The sequence below is a fragment of the Eurypyga helias genome, unplaced genomic scaffold (assembly GCF_000690775.1).
Source record: "Eurypyga helias isolate BGI_N326 unplaced genomic scaffold, ASM69077v1 scaffold18187, whole genome shotgun sequence".
Taxonomy (NCBI): Eukaryota; Metazoa; Chordata; class Aves; order Eurypygiformes; family Eurypygidae; genus Eurypyga; species Eurypyga helias.
Genome location: NW_010260399.1, coordinates 6,815 through 31,939, shown reverse-complemented (window position 1 = coordinate 31,939; position 25,125 = coordinate 6,815). Strand labels below are relative to the sequence as shown.

General features: G+C 38.6%; 1 protein-coding gene across 1 annotated transcript in view; it reads left to right on the top strand.

The window, feature by feature from the left end:
- Positions 1 to 1,793: 1,793 nt before the first annotated feature.
- XPOT (exportin, tRNA) overlaps positions 1,794 to 25,125 on the top strand; it is a 26,067-nt gene continuing 2,735 nt past the window's right edge. The window contains exons 1-21 of the mRNA XM_010155029.1: positions 1,794 to 1,931; positions 3,497 to 3,579; positions 4,703 to 4,759; positions 6,381 to 6,450; positions 7,696 to 7,914; positions 8,492 to 8,676; positions 9,051 to 9,219; positions 10,512 to 10,748; positions 11,057 to 11,095; positions 14,388 to 14,450; positions 15,439 to 15,563; positions 16,446 to 16,590; positions 16,748 to 16,867; positions 17,046 to 17,140; positions 17,909 to 17,978; positions 18,398 to 18,636; positions 19,136 to 19,421; positions 21,755 to 21,944; positions 23,135 to 23,251; positions 23,336 to 23,451; positions 23,951 to 23,998. Of these exons, the coding sequence (XP_010153331.1) occupies positions 1,872 to 1,931; positions 3,497 to 3,579; positions 4,703 to 4,759; positions 6,381 to 6,450; positions 7,696 to 7,914; positions 8,492 to 8,676; positions 9,051 to 9,219; positions 10,512 to 10,748; positions 11,057 to 11,095; positions 14,388 to 14,450; positions 15,439 to 15,563; positions 16,446 to 16,590; positions 16,748 to 16,867; positions 17,046 to 17,140; positions 17,909 to 17,978; positions 18,398 to 18,636; positions 19,136 to 19,421; positions 21,755 to 21,944; positions 23,135 to 23,251; positions 23,336 to 23,451; positions 23,951 to 23,998 (2,733 nt within the window). The 5' untranslated portion in view covers positions 1,794 to 1,871. The remainder of the gene's footprint in view (positions 1,932 to 3,496; positions 3,580 to 4,702; positions 4,760 to 6,380; positions 6,451 to 7,695; positions 7,915 to 8,491; positions 8,677 to 9,050; positions 9,220 to 10,511; positions 10,749 to 11,056; positions 11,096 to 14,387; positions 14,451 to 15,438; positions 15,564 to 16,445; positions 16,591 to 16,747; positions 16,868 to 17,045; positions 17,141 to 17,908; positions 17,979 to 18,397; positions 18,637 to 19,135; positions 19,422 to 21,754; positions 21,945 to 23,134; positions 23,252 to 23,335; positions 23,452 to 23,950; positions 23,999 to 25,125) is intronic.

Below are 25,125 nucleotides of genomic sequence, written 5' to 3'. Positions count from 1 at the left end.
CCGCCGTCGCGCCGTGGGAGGGCCGTCGCCTGGCCCTGCAGCGGCTGCACGCCGCAGGAGTGCTTTGTCACTCCGCAGCGGCCCCGAGAAGGGGCTGAGGGGGTTAAGGTGCAGCCCCGGTGTCTCCGCCGAAGCTCTCGACGCGGTGGGGTGTGAATGGCCAAGTCTTGGGGGGAGCAAGAAGGTGGTCTTACTCCTCACAGGGAATTCCTGGTCAGTAAGAATATGCCTGAAATGAAGACATACTATGTCACTTCCAGAAAGAAAAAATTTCTGGTCTAGTTGAAGAGTTCTCCACGGTGCCTGGATTATACAGCTGTTGGTACAGAAAAATGCTGTTTAAAAAAAAATTAGTCATTTTTCCTGTAGCGTTTTACCTTTATTTTAATCTGGCTGTTGTGGATGTTGATTATGGGGAAAACAAGCTGGGAACGCAGAGGACTCAGCAGAGCAGCCTTAATCCCTAAAGGTTTTGTCCCTGAGCAGCATTGCACTGTGGTGTAAGGCAGTGTGTGAAGCTTGGTTTGCCACGAGTCATCGCTTTGTTCCTGACTTTCTGGTTTCTATACTGCAGCAACCTGCTTTTTTTTTTTTTTTGGTACGAACTCAATTTTACTTAGTAAATTGCTACTCAGGATGCATCTTGTTACAGTGTATTTTGTGATGAGTCTGATAGAAACGTCTGTTAGCGTGCTAAATCTTGGGCTCTCCCTTTTAGACGTGCTTGCTGTCAGTTGTCACCGTGCCACCTTTCTTCCAGTGGGGGAGGGTGAGCAGTGCAGTGTGCATGAGACACGCAATACTATGAAATCACAAGTTCTACCTATAGGCGTATAGGCAGCTTCAAACCACGGCTCCTTTGGTTTTCATCTCTTCTTCTTGTCTGTCTTACTTTCCCCTACCTCTTGCATACTTATGCAACAAGGCCTTATTTCAGGTCTAACTAACTATGCTACCATGAGGGGGGAGGGGGTTGGGCAGGGCTTTGAAGGATAGATGGATTTTTGTCCCCTCTTGATGTTTAACAGCATCCTAGTACTTGATACATTTTTTTTTTTTTAATCTCCTGTGTCTTGCCAGAGCATTGCAGAGCAGCCTGTAGAGTCGCATCATCTTTAGAACATTTCTCTAGCTTGCTTGTTAATTTTACACTGAATTTTTCTGAATAAAAATCATTGCAAGTAAATCAGCACCCGTTAGTAGGAACAGAAAAACTCAACAACTCAGTATGGTGTATTTTGTGGTTCATTTCTAAGACACTTCACTTGTGCGTGCTTGCTTTAGAAGAAAGACCTCTTAATGGCTTTACCCCTCTAGGGGAAATACTTCATAAATGGGTTTATAAAGCGTCTTAACAATATTAGAGATGAGTAGAGTTGGTTTTTTGCAGTTAAGTTTGTGGTGGGAAAAAATACAGCGGTGTATCACTTAAGTAGCATGTTTATGCTTATGTCATACCTTGCTGAAACCTCTGTGTGCTTGAAATCTGAGTTCAAGCCTTTCAGTTAAATGGTATACATTATGCTGTTTCTCTGTTCATTAAGGTTATATTAGCTCTTTTCAAGAGAACTGAAATGTATGGACACTTCAAATTGACCTTATTCAATAAGCTGTACTATAAAGTTGATTAAAGGATAGAATTCCGGTATCTGTATCAGAAGTGTGCGCATTCATGTTTTGGAGGAGTAAACACGATGTGTTTGAGGTTTGTGGGCAAACTTCTGTGGTTGTTGCTGTCCTGCTTTTAATTTTTGTTGTTCTGCTGGGCAAATAAAGTTTCTCCTTTTCTGTTTGCAGATGATTGTAGTTTCTTCTCCAGAAGAAGTGGGCAAACCAGTTAGGAGCAAGAAACAAAGAGTATAGCAATAGAGATGGATGAACAAGCCCTTTTAGGGCTAAACCCAAATGCTGATGCGGACTTCAGACAAAGAGTATGTAATTAACTTGCTTATCTCCATAATAATTGGGGGTGCTGTTTCAGTGCAAAAGTGTTACATTTTCTTGGGCTGGGGGTTGGGGGTTTGATGTGGTTGTTTTTGGTTAACCAATACCTAGGGTTTGTGGTGGCAAGTACAACAAAAAAAGTCATGCTACAAGCATGTAAGCTGAAGGTCGTGTGTCAGGGAAATACCACTTAACGTGCATAGAATTTCTTTTTCTCGTGACTTCTTCAGTCCTTTCAATTCTTTGTACTTGTTGCTCAGCTCCTTACACAGGTTTGCATAAAATGAAAAGGCATTACAATTTATATAACTATTTAATGTGTAAATATTTCTGCTTACTCATTAGCAAGTGTATTCAATTGTCTCCTCCAGGAAAATCTTTCAGAAATGAGGATGTTAATACCGTGGTTTTATGTTTATAAAAATCCCGGAATATATAGGAGAATTAAAAATGTAGTTTGATGCAGCCTGGTGTTGTTAAGCAGTCTGTTAAATATGTTGGTTCTGGGTATTTGTCCTTTTTGAAAGGATGGTGTTCTGTTAACAGAGTATCACTATAAAATTTGAAATTTACAGCTTTATTCGCCTTTTAGCTATGCAGTCTGCCTAATTTTGGAACATTTCATAGCAAAAGGTGACTTACATCATACATGTTTAGTGAAAAGGTATCATATAAAGGAAGTGTTAAACAGTTTCTGGTAAAACTGTTCAGTATAAAAAAATTACATGTACTGTCTACAGGAAGTGAATTCTTGTTTTAAGGGCTTAACTCACTGAATAATTACTTCGGGAATTTACTTTGAATGGATATGATTATGAACTAACGCAGGGGGGAAAAAAAGCCAAAAAACTTGAAATACAGGCATTCGTACAACTGAAATAATGTCGTTAATCTAATCTGTTTCAAGAGTTACTTAATTGTTTTCTGTAACAGGCCACACTAAATCTTAAAGCAATTGGATCAAGTTAATTGTTGTAAAAAGCTATTCAGAAGTTCTGATAAGCACCTTGATTATCTGAAATTTGGTAGAAGTTTTTTCCAGTCTCTAATACATTCATAGACAGTAGGTGGGGGATCAGTGTTCAATTGTTTCTTGAGCTTGAGGAGTCTGATACAGCCAAAGTGGTGCAACACAAATAGTGAGGAATTTTCAGTGAAAAAAAATCTCTTTAAAATTTGTGGAAGGAATTTTAACTTGGATGTGAACTTCCAGCTAAATGGAAAAGCCCTGAGCAACTTTCTGTAGTCAACCCTGTCTCCAGAGGTCCCTTCTAACCTCAACATTTCTGATTCTGACTTGTATATTTAAGAAACAAAAAACTTTGGATTACATGTACAGTGGAAATGTGTATCTATGTTGTTAGCTTTTGAAGAAACACTCTTGTGTTATGGTAATTAAGGAGACACATAAATGCTTGGATGTATCCAAATACTGTTTGTTTATTTTTCCGAAGGAGAGCTGTTTAAATGTGAGTTTAAGTGTGAATGAGATGTCTTCCTCTATGGTTCATTTGTTCTTTTTTTAAAATGAAACTTACTTGGATGTTTGCAGGCACTAGCCTACTTTGAGCAGCTGAAGATATCTCAGGATGCTTGGCAAGTCTGCGCAGAAGCATTAGCTCAGAGTATATATAGGTAATGTAGATAAGAATCATTGCTTGTTTTCATTAGCAATGTATTTGGGTCTGTTTTTAGCTCTACAGCACAACGGGCAAACTGTAAATCACTAAAAGTTAATGATTTTCATACAATTTTTAGTATCATAGTTGATCTGTGGGTTCTGTATAATGTTTTTCAAGGAAAAGCAATGTATAAATAAAACTCCATATTAATTTAGTAGCCTAAAGACTGCTGCTTTATGAAATCCAGGGAAAAAGAATGAGTTCTAATGATATCCTTTGGGGAGGAGTGCTGAAAATGGCCCATTGTGAGACTCTAGGCTCTATATGCAGTAATCTCAGAAGTGGTTCCTAGGCCCTATTCTGTGGAGTAGGCCATCCCATTTTTGAAGATGCAGAGAGTGTGTAGTCACCACTACTTTTACATAAAGTTATGTCTTTAGGTCTCAAATACTGGGTTGCTGGTGTATCACAGAGTAACTCTGGTTGGAAGGAAACTGACGTATGTGTCCCTCCTGAATAACAACAGTGATTTATTGTGAATGCTTTATTGTAAATTATTTTTCAAAACTTCTGACTGCAACAGAATATGCAATGACTGACAAACCCACACGAGACTTGAAAATAGAATTTTATAATCTTTACCAGAATACAGCAATTGTTACAGTTTTTAGATGAGGAAAAACTAACGTAGATTATAGAGCATGTGGAATGTCCGTTCTTAATCTATACCTCAGCTTGTCTTTAGCATTGCTGTTTAAGACACAACATACAACTTGCACTTAGTGTACTAATGAATCCTGAACATATGATTGAAGCCTGACAGATTTTTATAAATGCAGGATACAATGGGTGCTGTCGTTTTGTATGTTCAATACTGAAATCAAAGCGTAACAAGTTGGTGGCTATACAAAACGTTTATAACGTCAAACATAAATATTATTTTGAGTAGCTCATTTTTATCAAATGAACTGCTAGAATATTTGTAACTTTTGCTTTGAAACAACAGTAGTAGCATTTTTCTCTGTACAGTAATTCTTGATTTGACAAAGGGATGACCTGGTTGTAATATTTGAGGAATTTTTTTTTTTCTTCCCAGTGTACCATATTGCCACCAGTAACAGAATTTTCTTTTCTAGTGATGATCACATCAAGTTCTTTTGTTTTCAAGTACTGGAACATCAAATTAAGTTTAAGTGAGTAATCTTTCTTGATACTAGCTACGTGCGTCCATTCAATTTTCCCCTTTTTATTCTGCTTGCAACGAAATTTAAAATGGTATCTGTCATTTTGGTGTGGCTGATGAAGTGGCTTTAATCCAGTCCAGAGGACTTCCTTGTATTTCTTCACCTTTCCCTGGGGGAGTGGTAGTTGGGTTTTGAACAGCATGCTCTACTTTGCTGGTGTGTCACCTGTGTATAGGTGCACCCAGTTACCAAGGACTGCTTGAAACTTAGCCATTCCTTTCTGGAGATTGAAGCCTTATTCTGTACTCACTAATTTTTACAGAAGAGTCCTGCAAGCAGCAGCCTTGCTCAGTACAGAGTCCTGGACTTCAGACAAAGCCTTATTCATTCAATAACGATGGCAGAGAAGTTAAGAGAAAGTAGTCTTTTCACTGAGTAGTGTTTTCATAGAGCTGTAATTTTAGGCAAAAATACTTTAAAATAATACAAGCTTCATTCACTGAGTGGTGTTTTCATAGTGTCCTAATTAAGCAAAAATAATTTGAAATAATATAAGTTTTATTGCATGGAACTGTTTTTTTTTTTTCCACACTTTGGACTCCTTTGGTCTGGACTTGAATTATGGAAGAGGTGTCTGCCACTTGGAATATCATAATGACTGGTTGCAATACACTGAACGTGTGGGTCAGGCTTTAGATAGTAATGAGATGTATTTTGTAACTGATTTTCACGGTTATGTGTCAGAGCAGAAATGAGAGACTGAACTTCCTGTGACTTTTTTTTTTTACCTGATTTTACCTCATTGTCAATCTTCCTCTGCTCATTCCACTTCTGTTACCTGCTTCCTGCAGTATGTTTTTTTGGTGTTGGTTTTTTTTTTTCCTGCTTCTTCTTGTCTTTGAGTGTTTACAGTGGGGTTGGTTTTTTTCTTGTCCTTAATGAATAGTTACTTGTGGCAGGAATACTGGCATGTTCAGCAGTCAGTCATGTTAAGGACTGTGCCAAACTTATAGCAAGCTCTATTGCAAGCAGTGTTCTCAGCTTAGCTAGTCCTGCGAAGGAGAATGTTGTGTGGGTAGTATTTGAGGGTCTGGGTATGTCAAATTTTGCCAAGACTATATATATATATGACCTAAAGCAGAATTGCTTGTTTGCTTTTTTGTTTTGACATATGTCTGATAATAAATGTACTGTAGGTCAGATCAGTGAAAGACTTCCTTGTGCTAACTACTGACACTCTTCAGTGTGTAGTAAACAAGTCTGAGTGTATACAGATGTCTCTTCCTTCTCCCCATGGCTTATGGTCAAATGTGTATTTTTATCAGGGTCATAAGTACTGTCCTTGATAGAGCAGCCTTCCTGCAAAATTTCAAGCAGCTCCTACTGATATAGGAAGCAGTAGTGCCTCAAAGTGATATCTATTAATTATAGCAAAATGTTTTTCCTTATTTTTGTCTTTGATTCAGAATTTTAACACGCAAATAGCTGTGTAAATTCCTTTTCTAGGAACCTTTCTCTTACATTAATAGCCAGTATTATGTGCAATGTTAGAAGAGTTTTTAGCATTACTGAATGTTGATGCTTGTCATAAAGCAGTTATATTTTTTAATCTCGCTGTGGTTTGTTTCAGATACTCTGAACTTACTGAAGTCCAGCAGCAGCTCATTAGAGAAACACTCGTAACATGGCTGCAAGCACAGGTAAGTATGTCCCTTCACAGCAGTCTTACACAGTATGCTTATTAGTAAGCTAACATAAGGCACTGGGTGTGGGCTAAATGTTAAATCTGTCCTTTGAGTTTAGAGATGGCTTCCTGAAGACACATGGTATCTGATGGTTAAAAGCTTTAAACGTGCTAATCGTTATTAGAAATTCTTTAAATCAGATATTCTGAAGAAGTCTGTACTTGAGCTTATTACTAAATATAAAACTCTTCCTTGAGATAATGACTGTGGTTGTGTGTGAAATAAGGGTTGTTAAAAGTTTCCCATTAGAGATGCATAGTCCAGGTTTATGATGTTACTGCATGTCTGGAGGAGGAGCAGCAGTAATTCTGTTTTTAAGACTCTCCTGGCTACTCAGAATACTAGCAGGTGTTTATGAATGAACAGCATGACTACTCTGTTAATATTGTGGCAGAGTATTGGCTACTCTTTCTTGTGGAATTAGTTACTGTAGCTGAACATGTAATGTCAGTTGGGCCCAAGAGTTTACTCTGTGCTGGTGAGACTGCACCTGGAGTACTGCATCCAGCTCTGGAGCTTTCAGCACTGGAAAGACATGGGCCTGGTGGAGGTCACAGAAAAGGTCAGGGGGATGGAACACCTATCCTGTGAAAAAAGAGTTGGGGTGGTTCAGCCTGGAGAAGAAGAGGCACCAGTGGGATCTTATTGTGGCCTTCTAGTACTTACAGGGGGCTTTTAAGAAAGAATTTAGCAGGGCCTGTTGCAACAGGACAAGAGGTAATTGTTTTACATGAAAAGCGGAGAGATTTAGACTAGATACAAGGAAAAAACTTTTTACAGTGAAGGTGGTGAAACTCTGGAACAGTTTGCCCAGAGAGGTGGTAGATGCCTCATCCCTGGAAACATTCAAGGTCAGGCTGGACACAGGGCTCTGAACAACCTGTTCTAGTTGCAGATATCCCTGCTCGGTGCTGGGGGCTTGGACTAGATAACCTTTAAAGGCCCCTTCCAACCCAAACTATTCTATGATTCTGTGCTATGAATCTTATGTCTTAGGACTATCACCCAGAGAGAATGTTTTCCTTGCTTGATTACAATTTAGCTAAATTTTCTTCAAAATGCTTGGAAAGGTAAGGCTTTTTATTATTGTCAGCCAGGAAGAGAGGTAGTACATTAGTCGCTATACAGACATCAACAAGCATGTGTGTTTCTTCTCTAATTTAGTAAGAATATACAAATAAAATATCTTGTTTCTACCAGATGCTGAATCCCCAGCCTGAGAAGACTTTTATCCGCAACAAAGCAGCACAGGTCTTTGCGTTGCTTTTTGTTACTGAGTATCTCACAAAATGGCCCAAGTTTTTTTTTGATATTCTGTCAGTAGTTGACCTCAATCCACGAGGTGTGGATATGTACCTCAGAATCCTGATGGCTGTTGATGCTGAGCTGGTAGACCGGGATGTTGTTCATACATCAGAGGCAAGTTGTTATTTTGCATTAGTATTTGTTTTAAGCTTTCAGAAAGTTCTCTTTAATAAGAGCAGAAGACTTGCAGAGATGTTGTTTTTCTTCCTATGGCAGCTCTGCCTTAGAGAGACATCATGTGGTTTAGGTCCAAAAGCTGTTTGATTTCATACTTTTTGGTTAATGTGTGGGTGTTTGGTGGTGGTTTTTTTTTTTTTAAGAGCTAGCAAACAAAATCTAATGGAGTGAGTTAGCCAATTTAATGTTAGGCTGAGTCATTTAAAAATGTTAATTCTTCTAGTCCCTGTTCTAAGGAATCCTAACATCAAAAATCCATTTAATGATCTAGGAGATTTTTTCTTTTGCCTGCCTGCCTTCAGTGTTTGGGCATTGTGGTAGGGAAAAAAGGCAAAAACTATAGTATTTTGTTTCTATTTCTTGCAAGAAAAAAAAATTTAGAAATTGGATTTCTAAATTATCCAAGCAAGATAAATAACTCAAGTGCTCTCTGTTAGTAGACCCAAAGGTGGTGCTAATTTGACAAGATGCTAATCTATGACAAGATTGACTTGTCCTTTTTCTGTATTGATAGGAAGCTCGTAGGAACACCTTATTAAAAGATACTATGAGGGAACAGTGCATTCCAAGTTTGGTGGAATCATGGTACCAAATCTTACAAAACTATCAATATAATAATTCAGAGTTGACATGCCAGTGCCTTGAAGTAGTTGGAGCTTATGTATCCTGGATAGATCTGAGCCTGATAGCCAATGAAAGGTAAGGGGCTTTTGATGGTTTTGATATCTTTGCAAAAATAACCTTGATACTCTGCTGACTGCATTTCTGTGAAACAGAATTAAAATCCTTTTTTTTTTTTAAGAAGGACTTTAATTATATACAAAGATTGGGAGATTTTTGTTTTGTTTTGTTTTTTAGTGGAGTGATTGACTTTGCAAGCCAAGCTGATGTAGTGGCCAAAATAGACACTACAGAGTTTGCTGGGTTCTCCTTAAAATGTATAAAAATGCTGGGTTTAGTCAGTACAATATACTTTATAACTGTCTTAAAAAAAGAAACCATTGTGGATATGCACACAAATAATAAAAAGTTTCCATAAGATCTTACATTAACAAAAGTTTATTTCTCTGAAGGTTTATAAATATGCTGCTAGGTCACATGTCTGTGGAAGTTCTCCGTGAAGAAGCCTGTGATTGTTTGTTTGAAATTGTAAATAAGGGAATGGACCCAACTGATAAAACAAAACTGGTTGAATCTTTATGTCAAGTATTGCAGTCTGCTGGCCTCTTCAGCATTGATCAGGTTTGTATATTGGTTTTTACAATAGGAATAAGTCATAGGTTTCTTGCCGTTCTTAAGTAAGCAGATAAACAAAAAACGCTAAAACTCAAGTCCACAGATTAGGGAGAATTAGTTATGTTTTTGCATCAAAGCTAAACACTTCTCACGCTTTTGTCATACTTAAATAAACAGCTTGTTATTAATACTCCTTTCTCATTTAAAACACATCACATTTCGTTTGTCCTCAGCATGAGGTTTTCATTTCAGAAGCAAGGTATTACGTGACGCTTCTTATCCTAAAGCCTGTTGTGCTTACTGTTAATGCTTGCTTCTGTGTTTTGTTGCCTTGAATCTTCTATTATGAATGATTTTGTGTTAGGTATTGTAGCCAGCATGGAGGTTTTTTAGGGTGAGATGTTAAATCAGCTGTGCGTAATTAGGTAGGGGAAAGAGCTTTCTTAAGGGCACATGTCCTGTTCTGCATGTCTGCACCATCAGACATGAGACTTGAAATTCTTATCTGTAAGCTGGAAAACTATACTTACTAACCAAATACATGTTCCCTGGCAGTTGCAGTGTTCAAGGAACAGTTGTTTGCTACCTGCCATGGAGAAGGAGTAACGAGTCCTTATGAAGCCCTTAAGTGGGGAGGCAGTTATCTCTTCATTTTGAAGCCTCTGTCAAATTTGTATTCCTACTAGAATGCGGAAAATGCGCATTCATCAATTCGGGAGGTGTTCCTCTCAAAATCTTAACCTCAGTCATTCTGAGGAAGACTTATTCTGCTTTTGTACAGTTATAGCAGGGAGCAAAACATGTTTGGGGTGACTGGTCTAGGGCTATTTCTCAATTCTGATAAATGTATTTCTGCAAAAGCAAGCTGTAAATACTTTAATATTAACTCACTCTTACAGGCAGCACCCGAAGTTACTCGTTACCTGTTTCTCAAATGAACTATAGCTGTTAATTCTTTGAAATTTTCCTGTAAAAAGATTTTCCTCTTATACAGCCTAAAACTTGTGGTAGGTATGTGCTTCTGCTTTTATTTTGAACCTGCTTCTTGCTGTAAAGTAAAAAGAAGCAAGCTAATTTGAAGAAATGAAGCAAGCTACTGTTGTACAATGGAGGACAACCAAATCTGGCATTGCTTTAATTTCTCCCTTCATTCCCTGGGGAAAATCAGACAATTGTACTTTTCATTAATGTTGCTTTTACTACTTCTACATACTAGACGTGGAGAGTACAGTCTGTAAGCTCATGCCATTTAAACATGAGCTCTGCGAGTATTTTTAATTGGATTTCTTTTCTTGCAGGAAGATGATGTGGATTTTCTGGCCAGATTTTCGAAGCTGGTTAATGGGATGGGGCAAGCATTAATAGCTAGTTGGACTAAACTGATAAAAAATGGTGATATGAAGAGTGCTCAAGACACTCTGCAAGCTATTGAAGCAAAAGTGGCCCTAATGTTGCAACTGCTAATTCACGAAGATGATGACATCTCATCTAATATCATTGGCTTTTGTTATGACTACCTTCACATCTTGAAACAAGTAAATATGTCTGGCTTTGACTTTACATCACTTTTTGACGTGATTTATTGTGGGAATATCTGAATCTCGTACTGTGTCCCAACTGACTTGCTAAATAGGTTTTTTGACTAACTAGCATTCAGTGTCCTTAGTGGCTGTGGTCGTGCTGTTTCTATAGTGTTGGTTAGAAATCTGAAGGAATGGGGTTAAATCTTAAATTAAGTGGAAAGAAGGCTTGCATATCATATGACTGTTAAAAAAGTAAACTTGTCTTTTCCTGTTAGACAGTAATAAAGGAGTTACTATAACACTTGAAATTTATTTTACAGCTTTCTGCACTTTCAGACCAACAAAAAGCTAACGTAGAGGTAAGTATTTTCTTTTTACTAGAGATCTTTTTTTAAGAACACATTGAGTGAGAATTTTGCTGAAACAAATAATGTTTTATTTATATGCCTTAAAATGTGTGTGTGACAATAATTAAAAAGAAAGACGTAGAAATAAGGACAGTATGTTCTATTTTCTGCTAAGTAGCTACAGATGTTTCTTTAAACCTATGTTGAATTGTGTATGAAGATGAAAGCTGTTTTAGATCTGGACTTCCCAAGCAACCCTTAAGCATATGTTGGTAAGCTCCTGCACAGTCTGTACAGTCGATAGAACATTCTTAAATCAAGATAGAAGAGGAGGGGTTTTTTTAAACTTTGTATTTTTATTAAAACCTGCCCTGTCTCCTAAGGATTAGAAGTATGGGAAGGGTTGTCATGAATTCAGACCTTGTTAGTACCATAAGTTAAACTTATGGAAGAATCTGCAATTTAAATATAATAGTTCTACTTAAAATGAGCAGTTACATGTTAAGCATTAGATTAAACTATACATCAAGCTAAAGTTTATGCTTGAGTTTATATGTAAGCTTAAGTTTATATATAAAGCATTAAGTTTAATAAGGTTTCTGTCCAGTTTTGGTGGTAGTAAACTTGGTTGTTTTTTCAGCACAGTCCTGTTTTTAATTTCTTCTCCCTGTGGCGCTTCTACACCAGTGTGGATGTACTATTTTAGATGTTGAACTGGTTAGGTCACTGCTGGTATTTAAGTTCATACAGCTGACCGCTGTGATTCCTGTTCCTTTACAAAGAAAACTGAATTCTGTACCTGTTCTAACATGAAAAGTTGAATTTTGGTATCTGGTCTAGGTTATCTGGATAGAATCATAAAATTGTTTGGGTTGGAAGGGACCTTAAAGATCATCTAGTTCCAACCCCCCTGCCATGGGCAGGGACACCTTCCACTAGACCAGGTTGCTCCCAGCCTCATCCAGCCTGGCCTTGAACACTTCCAGGGATGGGGCATCCACAGCTTCTCTGGGCAACCTGTTCCAGTGCCTCACCACCCTCTCTGTGAAGAACTTCTTCCTGATACCTAATTTAAACCCATAACCATAAGTGTCCCATCACTACAGGCCTTGTAAAAAGCCCCCCCCAGCTTCCTTGTAGGCCTTTTCAGGTACTGGAAGGCTGCAGTAAGGTCTCCCCGGAACCTTCGCTTCTCCAGGCTGAACAAGCCCAACTCTGTCAGCCTGTCACCATAGGAGAGGTGCTCCAGCCCTCTGAGCATCTTCGTGGCCTCCTTTGTACTAGCTCCTACTGGTCGATATCTTTCTGATGTTGAGGGCTCCACAGCTGGACGCAGTACTCCAGGTGGGGTCTCACCAGAGCAGAGTACAGGGGCAGAATCCCCTCCCTCGACCTGCTGGCCACACTTCTCTGGATACAGCCCAGGATACGGTTGGTCTTCTGGGCTGCCAGTGCACACTGCCGGCTCATGTTCAGTTTTTCGACAACCAGTACCCCCAAGTCCTTCTCCTCAGGGCTGCTCTCTATCCACTCTCCACCCAGCCTGTACTTGTGTTTGGGATTGCCCCAACCCAGGTGCAGGACCTTGCACTTGGCCTTGTTGAACTCCATGAGGTTGGCAGTGGCCCACCTCTCCAGCCTGTCAAGGTCCCTCTGGATGGCATCCCTTCCCTCCAGCGTGTTGACCGCACCACACACAGCTTGATGTCATCAGCAAACTTGCTGAGGGTGCACTCAATTCCACTGTCCGTGTCACTAACAGAGGTGTTAAACAATACCAGTCCCAACACCAACCCCTGAGCAACACCACTTGTCACTGGTCTCCACTCAGACATTGAGCCGTTGACCATCCAGCCAGTTTTTTTAATCTGTTGAGCTGTCCATCCATCAAATCCATGTCTCTCCAGTTTAGAGACAAGGGTGTCTTGTGGGACAGTATCGAAGGCTTTGCACAAGTCCTCTATTCGCCAAGGTTGTGACCCCATCATAGAAGGCCACCCACCGTATTAGTGAGGCACGATCTGGTTTTGTCTAATGTCTCTTTAAATTGGATGAGATAACACAATAAGAAGTTTGCTAACACCACTGAATGTTTTTATTTCTGTTACTATGTCTCTTTTTCTTGTAACTGGATCAAACCAAATTGCTACTGCAGTGCATTTAAGACAATTAAAATTGGAATGTGTTACTGTCCTGAAATCTCAAGCTTGCTTTCTTGCTGTGCTGGTGGGTGTTAGTTGGGATAGACTTAATTTTCCTCACAGTAGCTAGTATGATGCCGTGCTTTGGTTGTGCTGAGAAGAATATTGATAATGTTCTCTTGGACTTCTTACACTTTATTGTTGTCATAGACAAAAAAATATGGTCTGCCTCGGCTTCAGTTTAATTTTTTCAGAATAGCTTTCTGTCCATGTGGAATATTTAGATTTAATACACATTTTTGTAGGCTTCCCAGAACAAATTGTTAAACTGAAGTAGAATAAAAATATATATTTTTTTAAACACTTGTTTTACCTAACTCTGCCCAATTTCTATCCATTCTGGAAAACATGACTGGAATTGAGTACTCCATGTATTTTAAACACTGAAACAGTTCTAAAAACTTGTAGTAAATGCTTAGTAAGATCAAAGTGATTCATTTAGATTTGAGACTTCAGTAGAGACAAGATCAAGTCTGTTTCAGGACTTCCCAACAATTCTTACTAAGGTGAAATCGCTCATCAGTGCTTTAGTTGATTTAACAACTTGCTGCTGCTGAAAAGGGAAGGTTTTGCTTTTCTTGTTTGCTGCTCCTGGCTCTTATGCCTCGGTTCTTTGCTGAACCAATTTATCTTCTAACTTGTCCCAAAAAGAAAATCTTTCAAGGATGTTGAGCTATTGGAGAAGTTAAATGCTATGGCTAAGCTGACCTGCCCCTTTAAAATAGGATCTTGTAGAACCTGTTTAGTTTCCTCTGCCAGTCCTCTGTTCAGTCATCTTAATTGTTATTTTCAGTGGGAACCAAACAGCAGAAGTGACACGTGGGAAATAGAGCTCCAAGCCCCCTATTATCTGGCTTTCAGTCTCCAACACTATGTTGTGTATCTGGAATGGCATCTGTCTATTGTTTGGATGTAATACATCTGTTTTAATTTGGACTGTTACTTCTGCTAAACCTCTGCAAATAATAAATCAAATGGTATTTAAAATATTTGTGAACACTTAGCACTTGCTTTATTCACCGAGTTCATTTCACTGTAGGATTTTAACTGCTGCTTCTTATCACTTGTCTGCTTCTAGGCTTACAGTTCTGTTTTTATCTTAGGCAATCATGTTGGCTGTTATGAAGAAGTTGACATATGATGAAGAATATAATTTTGAAAATGAGGTATTATGTTATATGAATAAACAGACAAATGCAACTTAAATTACATGTAGTAAAACTTGCTCATGCTTTAAAAATCCGTATTTTTCATAGATGAAGGATTTGAAGGTAGGAAGCAAATGTCTGTAGACTAAGTTTTTTTTCTATGTGGAAAGCTTTTTTTTAACCTCTGGGCATGTCTGCATAGGACAAAACAACATAGTAAAGAGATATCCAAGCCGGTTCAGTTAACAGAGTATTTCTGGCTGCATTTTGTGCAGAACTATTCCTAAGCAAATAGAGCTGTGCTGTTAACTAAACATAGCTGTTGAGCTGGCTTGTTCAGTGTGACTTTGTGTTTCTGCACATCAGTTCTGTATTGCAAAAAAATTTGAGAAACGTTGTGTAATTAAAGTCTAAGAGATGCTGCTTGACCTACTTCAGATGGTCATACCTCTGCAAAAATAAGCTAAAGGAAGCAGAAGGTCTTTGATTTTACTTTACTCCTATGCTTACATCTCTGTCAGCCAACAATAATGATTGAATATGTTATTTACTTAGGCTCCAGGCTGTTCAGAGAGCTATAGTCTTAAAAAGGTTAACTTAAACTGTCTGCAGTCCATCATAAATGTTTCTGTCAGTTCAATTTTAAAACTCGGCTAGATGTTGAGAAGGAAGCTCTTTGAGGAGTGAGACAATTTTCAAGAACTGGGTTAATAAGGCTTTGCCGAGAGCGTTTTCTTTCTTGTACTTTTGGCTAGTTTTCAGTTTGGAAAGCCTTTTTAATATGTTTCTGGGCCGAATGCATTAGATCTCAACCTATTACAACCAGACAAAAAAGGAGCCTGCTGTTATGTTGCAAGAGCATAGGGCAACCATTATTGAATTCTCTGAGCGTGATGTAGTTTTCTTGTATGTACACGTTGTTGTTTCAGGTGTGATTGTGTAAAATGGTTGTGGATTAATTTAAACGTGAAAATACGGACTTCACTGACATGTGAATGCTTGGCAGGGTGAAGATGAAGCAATGTTTGTGGAGTACAGAAAACAGTTGAAACTGTTGCTGGACAGACTTGCTCAGGTCTCACCGGAGTTACTGTTGGCGTCTGTCCGCAGAGTTTTTAACACTACGCTTCAGTAAGTCAGGTTTTTTAACTTGTTTACACAATGCCCTTCACATTTTTTGCCTTTTGTAACTGTCAGAGTTTGTAATGAACTTAAGTGTGATGTAGCATGGCAAAGCCGATCGATAGAAGGAGCTTGTTACAACTTCATGATAAATATGACATTGTATAATCTTGTGTTCAGCCATTTAGAAAGGAAAAAAAAAACCACCTTCTTTTTGTAACCTGAAATGGCAGCTATTGTTTTCTTCCCTGAAGATGTCTCCTGATCTTTGTCATTTACCTACACAGCAACAGCTATTTGGACAGGTGTTCACTTTGCACCTCAAGGAAATGCTTAAGAGATGTGGCAAATCACTTTATGTATTACTGCTATCAGAAAACTAAGGTTAGATAGGGGAAAAAAAAGTAAAGTATGTCTTACAAAAAAAGCAGAACCAATCTTGGAAATTATGCTTGTAGATAAAAAACCCATCATTACTAGTTGCCTGACTACGAGAGGGTAGTTGTGTGTGTACAAAGAGGAATCTAGTATTGTTGGTGGCTTCCTTGCTCTTTAGTGAGCCCTTTTAAGCGAAGCTGAATGGCTTGTCCCACATCGTAGTAGGTGGTTTTGTATCTAAATAAGTGCTTCAAGAAATCTGTAGCTTTCAGGTTAAAACTGGTAAAAGAAAATCGGTAGCACTCTGATGGAAATGTGCTGCACTTGTGAATAAAGTCTTCCAGAAGCATCCAGAAATACTGCCTGGGGTTTACAATATTTTTCTTTGTTGAAATCTGCTCTTTTTATGCTGTATATCTGAAGGAGGCTCAAAAGAAAAATACTAACGTGGTAGAATGGTGATTATTTCATAAGCTGCTACAGAGTAACACAATTTTCATATTCTTTCTCTAGGAATTGGCAGACCACACGATTTATGGAAGTAGAAGTAGCAATAAGGCTGCTGTATATGTTGGCTGAGGCTCTTCCTGTATCTCATGGTGCTCATTTCTCTGGTGATGTTACAAAAGCTACAGCTTTACAAGACATGATGAGAACGGTAAGCATGTGTGTTGTGGGACCTGTTTAAAAATACTGTTAAAGACTGGAACATTCCAGTTTAAATAGCTCATCTGTATTACCAGCACATCACTTTACAGTGTAGTTTGGTGTTACAAATGGCTGAAGTACTCACTTGCTAATGCTTTTATTTGTAGCTGGTGACTTCTGGTGTTAGTGCCTATCAACATACATCAGTGACCCTGGAATTCTTTGAAACAGTGGTTAGATATGAAAAATTCTTTGCTGTTGAACCTCAGCACATTCCAGCTGTTCTAGTAAGTTTCATCTCATATTTTCCAGTAGGTAAGACTAGGTAAGTTCTTCAGACTTAGGAAACCTTATTTTCTGAAGGTCTGAAGAAGCTGGGTTCCTTAAATTGTTGGATGATTAGCTCTCCTACACCCTCTGCCCCTTTTTTAGGGATTCTAAGGCTGAGATACTTTTTGATTGCAGATGGCATTTTTAGATCACCGTGGCCTTCGCCATACAAGTCCCAAAGTACGAAGTCGAACAGCTTACCTCTTTTCCAGATTTGTCAAGTCTCTTAAGTGAGTAAGGCTGTTACTAATGTATGCAAATTGCACTGAATTTATGATACATGGCCCTTCTGTAACTCACAGTTGTCACCGAAACAGTCTGGGCTTCAAATTGACTGCAATATCAAAACACTGCTCTAACAGGGTTGTCCTATTGTATAATATTAAGGTAGCAGTGGAAAAATTTGTCACAGAACAAAGAACTCGAATACATATGCGTAGTTTATTTTGATCAGATGGTAAAACTGATGAGCAATGCAAATATCTATCCTGCTTTTCCTCAGGGAGCAGAGCTGAGAGTGAGTGGATCTGGAGACTCCCAAGAACAACTCTTCCCAATCCCTGACCAAATTCTGAATATTTACAGAATTTATACTGATGATATTTACACGGTCTGTTAGAGCCCTTGAAACAGTCCCGTCCTGTTGGTCTGATTTCACAGGCATGTGTTTAATGTAGAGGCAGAAGAAGCTCCAGGATGCTTCAGATTTCAGAAGCATCCTGTTTTTCAACTGTTGATGAAAATATTTCAGAGAGATGAATGAGGCTATTTATACATGCTATAAAAAAATGAGGGAAAGAAATATTTATTTCCCACCATGCCATGTGTCTGTTTGGCTTGCCACAAGCACCGTATCCGTAAGCCAGGTTTTTCTACAGCAGTGCTTTGATATATAAAGGTAGTTTAGTGTCTAACTTTGCCGGTTTCCTGGTGTTTCATACAAGCTGTAAAAATGCACACGTGTCTCAATAGTGTTATGTACTTGTGTTTTACTTCAGTAAGCAAATGAATCCCTTTATTGAAGATGTTCTGAATAGGATACAAGACCTGCTGGAACTTTCACCTCCTGTGAGTATTTACAGCAGGTTTTTGTAATAAATAAGGCTTGCCCTTACTCATTGGTGTGCCCAGGTACTTGCTGAACTGTAGGCTTAGCATTTAAACACAAATAATTGTCTTGCTCTTTTGGTGTGAGATCACTTGCATGCTTACATTTGTACCTAATTTTAATAATCCTGCTTATATGGGTTTCTGGGAGCATAGGCTAGAAATGGGTCTATATAGAGAACTGTCTGAACTGTGTAAAAATAGTTGTTCCTTCAACTGTTTTCACCTGTACTTGACACTTCTGCTAGAAAGAGAATAAAAATACAGAAAATGTACTATACAGATTATTTGATTAAAGAAAGAGTTATATCTTTAAATTCTGAGAAGACAGCTTTGATAAAGAACATTTAGTGAATTATGCCTGTTATCTTCCATTTTAGGAAAATGGTTACCAGGCTCTGTTAAGCAGTGATGATCAACTTTTCATTTATGAAACAGCTGGAGTATTAATAGTTAACAGCGAATACTCTGCAGAAAGAAAACAGGTTCTGATGAGGAATTTGTTGACTCCACTGATGGAGAAGTTCAAAGTATTGTTAGAAAAACTGATGATGGCACAAGATGAGGACAGACAGATGGCACTGGCTGACTGCCTCAATCATGCCGTTGGGTTTGCTAGGTAGGTACAGCACAGTGACTCTGTGTGTGTTTCTGGTTCGAGTAAAAGGGAAATACTAAGGATTTATTGGGAGGAGGGGCTGAGTTTCTACCTGTGCTTTATTGGCCTAGACAATCATCAGTGGTGGTAGAATTTCTTACGGTAGCCCAGAAAATGAGTTAAGTCCCCTTAGAAAAGGCAGCTATGGATGGAGATACAGAGAATATTGAGCAAGTTTATAATGAACCAGCATCTATTCCCTTTCTTAAAGAATTGTATGGAGCTATTCTAATCATACATTGTTTGAAAATTTTTAGAATTTAGTTCTCCAAAAACTGCCAAAATGTAGCTACTTCATATTCAATTCTGTTCATTAATTCCAGAGTTTGGCTCCCTTTTCCTGAAATGTAATATTCTAGTTTAGTGCATGGGTTGTAAAATACATGTTGTTCTCAGTGTTACTGTTTCTTCATTGTATTAAAACGTGAGCTTGAAACTTAGTGTATTATTGCTTTTACAGCCGAACCAGCAAGGCTTTCAGCAATAAGCAAACTGTAAAGCAGTGTGGCTGCTCGGAGGTTTATCTGGACTGCTTACAAACATTTTTGCCAGCTCTCAGTTGCCCATTACAAAAGGAAGTTCTGAGAAGTGGTGTCCGCACTTTCCTTCACCGCATGATTATTTGCCTAGAGGAAGAAGTTCTTCCATTCATTCCTTCTGCCTCTGAACACATGCTTAAAGACTGTGAAGCGAAAGATCTTCAAGAATTCATTCCTCTTATAAACCAAATAACAGCTAAGTTTAAGGTATGATACTGCATAAGCTTTTCAGGATCCAAGTGTTGCTCTTTTTTCTGGTTCCAGAAAAATAGGTGTGTCTTAAGCTTGTCTCACCACTAATAAATATTTCTAAGGCTGCTACTGGGAAACCTAATCTTAAAACCAGAGTCATATGTTGCTGGACTCGCAGTCATTAAATGAGTGTTTTTTCTTTGATTAGTCTCAGAATTTTGGGGTTTCTAAATTTTGGGGTTTAATATTTTTACATCAAATATTACTTGCAGTACAAAATTACTTTTTTATTGACACAACTAACTTCATGCCCCCTACCGAAGTGTTACAGACTCATATTACTCGTATTACAGACTATGCAAGCTCTGAAGCGAGTTTTTCATTTCTTATAAAATTGCCAGGAGAAAGAGAATACAGAAATACTAGATGAGCATATGGGGAAGAATATTGATTTATAAGACCTTGATGGAGTGGTGTTGCATAAAAATGTATGCTGAGGCTTAGGTTGACAAATATGGAGGTTTTGAGGCTTGAGATGCATATGAAGTTGGGAATAGGACTGTTGACTGATTGTCTAGCAAAGGTTCTTAAGTTGTAGCCTGAGAGCTTCATATATTTCATTGACTTTGAACTGTTTGAAACCAGGAAGTTACTAACCTGTTACTTGTGGTTCATTCCCTGGAATGAGATAGGAAATTCATTGCTGTTTGAGAAGGTTAAGAAGCCCTTTAAATAGAATCATAGAATGGTTTGGGTTGGAAGGGACCTTAAAGACCATCTAGTTCCAACCTCCCTGCCATGGGCAGGGACACCTTCCACTAGACCAGGTTGCTCAAAGCCCCATCCAGCCTGGCCTTGAACACTTCCAGGGATGGGGCACCCACAGATTCTCTGGGCAACCTGTTCCAGTGCCTCACCACCCTCTCCAGGAAGAACTTCTTCCTGATATCCAATATAAGTCTCCCCGCTTTCAATTTAGACCTGTTACCCCTTGTCCTGTCACTACAGGCCCTTGTAAAAAGTCCCCCCCAGCTTCCTTGTAGCCCCTTCAGGTACTGGAAGGCTTCTGTAAGGTCTCCCCGGAGCCTTTGCTTCTCCAGGCTGAACAAGCCCCTCTATCAGCCTTTCATCATAGGAGAGGTGCTCCAGCCCTCCAATTGTCTTTGTGGCCTCCTCTGGACTCGTTCCAACCAGTCTATATGCTTTTTATGTTGAGGGCTCCAGAGCTCGATGCAGTACTCCAGGTGGGGTCTCACAAGAGCAGATTAGAGGGGAGAATCACCTCCCTTGACCTGCTGGCCACAAATAGGTCTAAGTCTTTCAGCAGAATGCAAAATTACAAGTGAAGTGCATTTTGTGGGCAGTAGAACAGAGGTATAGTACACCTGTGTGAAGCTAGCATGTGTCCCTCTGTTTGGAATAACCCATCTGCAGAGCAGAGAGAAGGAATTTTGAAAAACCAAGTATTGCAGAGATTAGGTACGAAGACTCTTATTACTCTGTCCCTTTTTGAAAGTTATGCTAAAAGCAATTCCAGAAAACAGTAGTGAATAATAGATAAAAATATTCTGTGTAAGGTGAAGAAGGTTAAAAAATCATAGGAGCAAGACTGGACAAATAGTGTTGAGATACGATGTTTAACTGTATGATACTGTACCATTCTTACCACACTAGGTTAAAATAAAGATCCTAGCTTCAGTAGTCTCACCTTGAATACTTTCAAGGTACAGTAGAGAGAATATTAAAGATAAAAACTTGCTTAAGCATTAAGAAATCTGAGTTCCTTCTTTGTGGAACTCTAGGGTGTTGCTGATTAGCAAACACCTTCAGTTTTTCAGTTCATAATTTTCAACTAATTCAGTGCACTTACCTGTATTTCTCACTGCAAGTAGGACATAAATGGCAAGTTTATTCTGTAATGCCAGTAGTGTTTCAGCTCAGGAAGACTTTTTTTACTTTAAGCAGTCTTCAAAGACAAGTGCTATAAAAGTTGTCCTGCTGCCACTTTTAACATCTTAGAGGTGCATTTTCTGTAGCTACAGTGACTTTACAATAGCCCCCGCCTTGATTTTACAGGGAATTTGAAGTATTGTCTGGCTGAACAGAAGGATGAGAAATCCTGAAAAAGCTTCTGTTCCTACTCAGAATGAGACTAGACAGGGCTAGGTATTTTTGTCAAGACACTCATGGTGACCCTGATGGGACTCACTTTGTTATAGTAGTTGGCACAGGAAAATGCTAATTGTAAAGGTGAATCAAAGCTGAGAATTGTAACATCAGCCCTTAGGTTTTAATTTTGAAATGTTGAAGTTCTGTAACTGTTTAATACCCTCTTCCAATCTCCACAGACACAGGTTTCACCTTTTCTGCAACAGATGTTTATGCCACTACTTCATGCAATTTTTGAGGTGTTGCTCCTTCCAGCAGAAGAAAATGACCAGTCTGCCGCTTTAGAGAAACAGATGTTACGGAGGAGTTACTTTGCTTTTCTGCAGACAGTAACTGGCAGTGGAATGAGTGAAGTCATAGCTAATCAAGGTAAGTAGATCTGTTTCTCAAAGAACACTACTATGGTTACTCTTCTGTTTTGTCTACTAAAATCATTAGCCTAGTTCTATTAGCTGTGTTTAGGGTAGAATGGACTAACATAAAGACACTGTTAAACTTGCTGCTTGCACAGGAATTTGGGTTTGTGAAATCCAGCTGTATAAACATGTTTTTCCCATTGAGCTTTTTAGCTTATATGTGATCACTCTTTAAGGAGAATGGTGGTGTATAATACATCCTTGTGCATCACTGTATTTGGTTGGTGAATCGGAGATCATACAATATATAATAATGTCTAGACCACTCACAGCTGCCTGTGGTCATTATGGTGGTAATTTTCTGCAGGACACGCTAGTACTGTCTTTAAATTTGTACTACCATCACCTGATTTCGTTGTTTATGGTAGAAGGCATTGTATGACCTGTATGTAGTTACCAGATTTTCTTCACCCTTAGTGGCCAAATGCAAATTAAGTGCTTTTCATAGCAGGAATTTGAAGTCCAATGTTCCATTGTTTGATTAAGTAATTCTGTCTGTATTCCATCAGGATGGCTAGTGATTGAGAATCTGTAAAGTCACTCATCTGATAGGTGATAGACTTCCTTTCCCTCATCCTAAAATGATGGTAATACCTGTGGGGAAAGGAAAGGGTGGCATTAAGCAGTGAGAGCTTTCTTAGAAGAGGCACTTCGGTAGGTGTGATAGAACAAGAAATTTTTAAAGGAATTTAACAGAAATAAGCATAGAGACAGCACAGAAATTTGAAGTGTGATGAAAATATTTTTCTGTATTTTGGTTAGGTTAAGTGAGTAGCACCAGAGTTTTATTTAACTTTACCATGTTTGAGTTGAGAGAAGACCACCTGTATTTGTGAGCAGATTAAACTACCCCTCTCACCTTTGTATGTTTTAAAGGCCAGAGAAGCAACTAAAATCTCCAAACTTAAAAAAAAAAAAAAAAGGAAAAAAGCCCTCTTTTCCAGCATGCCCCCTTCCTCAGTTAGAACCTAAATAAGAGTTGTCACAGGGGAAACTTCCCAAAAATATTTGAGTTTTGTGCAAAGAAGAGCTATCTGAAGTTGAAGCATGTCTTCAGGTCAGTGTTTATATAAAATGGTGTAAGAGTACAGAAACGTTTTAGGCTGCAAGTTGAAATGATTAGCTCATTTTAATGTTTTTAAGGTGCAGAGAATGTGGAACGTGTGTTGTTCACTGTCATTCAAGGCGCAGTGGATTACCCAGATCCTATTGCCCAGAAGACTTGTTTTATTATTCTTTCTAAATTGGTGGAGCTTTGGGGTAAGACTTTCTTTCTGTAATCCCTTTGCAGCTTCTACTAACCTCAAGGCAATGTTGAACATGGAATGTTGTTTTTCTTTTCAGGAGGTGAAGATGGACCAGTAGGTTTTGCAGACTTTGTCTACAAGCACATTGTTCCTGCATGTTTCTTAGCACCTTTGAAACAAACATTTGACTTGGCAGATGCCCAGACAGTATTGGTGTGTATTATGGACACTTGGGTTTTTCTGCTTTCATTCTTTGGGGGCAGAATCAGGCTAAGAAACCTACAATGGCCATGGGGTATCCAAGATCATGTTCTCAAATGAAATCGCTTGTGTTTTTTATTGAGATACCTGGGTGATGAGTTACTGATATTGTGGTACTGTACTCTAATTCATCTGTCCTCAAAATCAAGCTAGAGCATTGCATGTCTGAGTATATATCATTGACCTCTATTACATATTAACTAATGTTCAGTGCGGGGGGAGCACACGCAGGTGGCTGTTCTTTAGTTCATTTTGGGTCCAGCTGTGACAGAAATTTTTCTGGTTAGAGTGGAACAAAAATTGGAAGGTTGAGGCTCAGTTAGCATTGTGTGAGGGGAAAATGAGGGAAGAGTGGCATGAACTAGACCTAGCTTTGGGCCTCATTAAGTTCTTTGGCTTTAAATACTTAACCAACAGACTAATTAGTCTAATGTCGTGTATTATGTTGCAGGCTTTATCAGAATGTGCAGTGACGTTAAAAACAATTCATCTCAAAAGGGTAAGCTTCATAATACTTTGCAGGGAATAACTCTTGCATCTTTCTTTCCAGTGTGTTTATCAGTTTACAAAAATCAGATACTTACTAGGGTGAATTACACTCTACTCCTATATAAATAATAGGATTACTACCATGCTGTGTAGGGATACAGGTTTCAGTAGTTCTACTTCTTGATAATTTACTGCAAATTATTGGTTCTTCATTAAGGAGAATAATCTGCTTGCTTGATTGTTCCAGTGTTTAATTGATCAATTGGCATTCTTCCACTTTTCAGTGTTGTACTTAAACTGGCATAAAAGAGCAATTAGACAAGTACTGTAGAGTCCTTCTGCAAAAACTAAAGGTGTCTTTTGATGTGTAGGAGATTAGATTGAAAAACCTGTACGGAAAAAAATAATTTTGCATTGTCTGATAACTAAAACACTACAGCGTATTTCCATTTTTAGTGGAAAAGCAAACAGTTTCTAGGTTCATGTTACTGTTTCCTGCTGCACACTTTAACTTGGTGGCTTTTTCTGTCAAATGCAAGCAGAAGTCATAAGTACACAAAAGAATTTAAGAAGTTATTTTTATAATTTGAGATTGTGTTTTAATGGAGAAGAGCTGAGTTTGTTCTTTTTTCCCCAAAAGCAATGAAGAGAGAAATCCATAGCAAATCAAGCTTTGGTAAATGAGAGAACTTCCTATTACAAATACTGTTTCTTTTAACACTGCCGATACAAACCTAGGGAAATATCTGAAATCTTCTTTTCCCTTCATGTGAACTGTGTACCATGTTCTAGGGTAGCTTATGCCTAAATTAATCGAGTTGATATGCTCTCGCCTGGTAGGTGTATTGTGTCTTGTTTGTAGACTGCTCGTGTACAGTAATACAAGAGGGATCTGATAAATGCAGGTAAATAAAACAAAAACTAATGTGTTAACCAAAACAGACCTGTCTGCTTCTCTCAAAGGTTTGGAAGTTCCACTTTATTTTTAGTACACTGCCAAGTACATAATTAATGATACCAGAAGAGAAGCACTATGTTCAGGGGTACTTGAATTCTGCAGTGGGAGCAGTATGGTAAAGCAGTTGGCAGATACTTATTCCCAAACTTTCGATATTTCCCGTCCCCATCCCCCCCCCC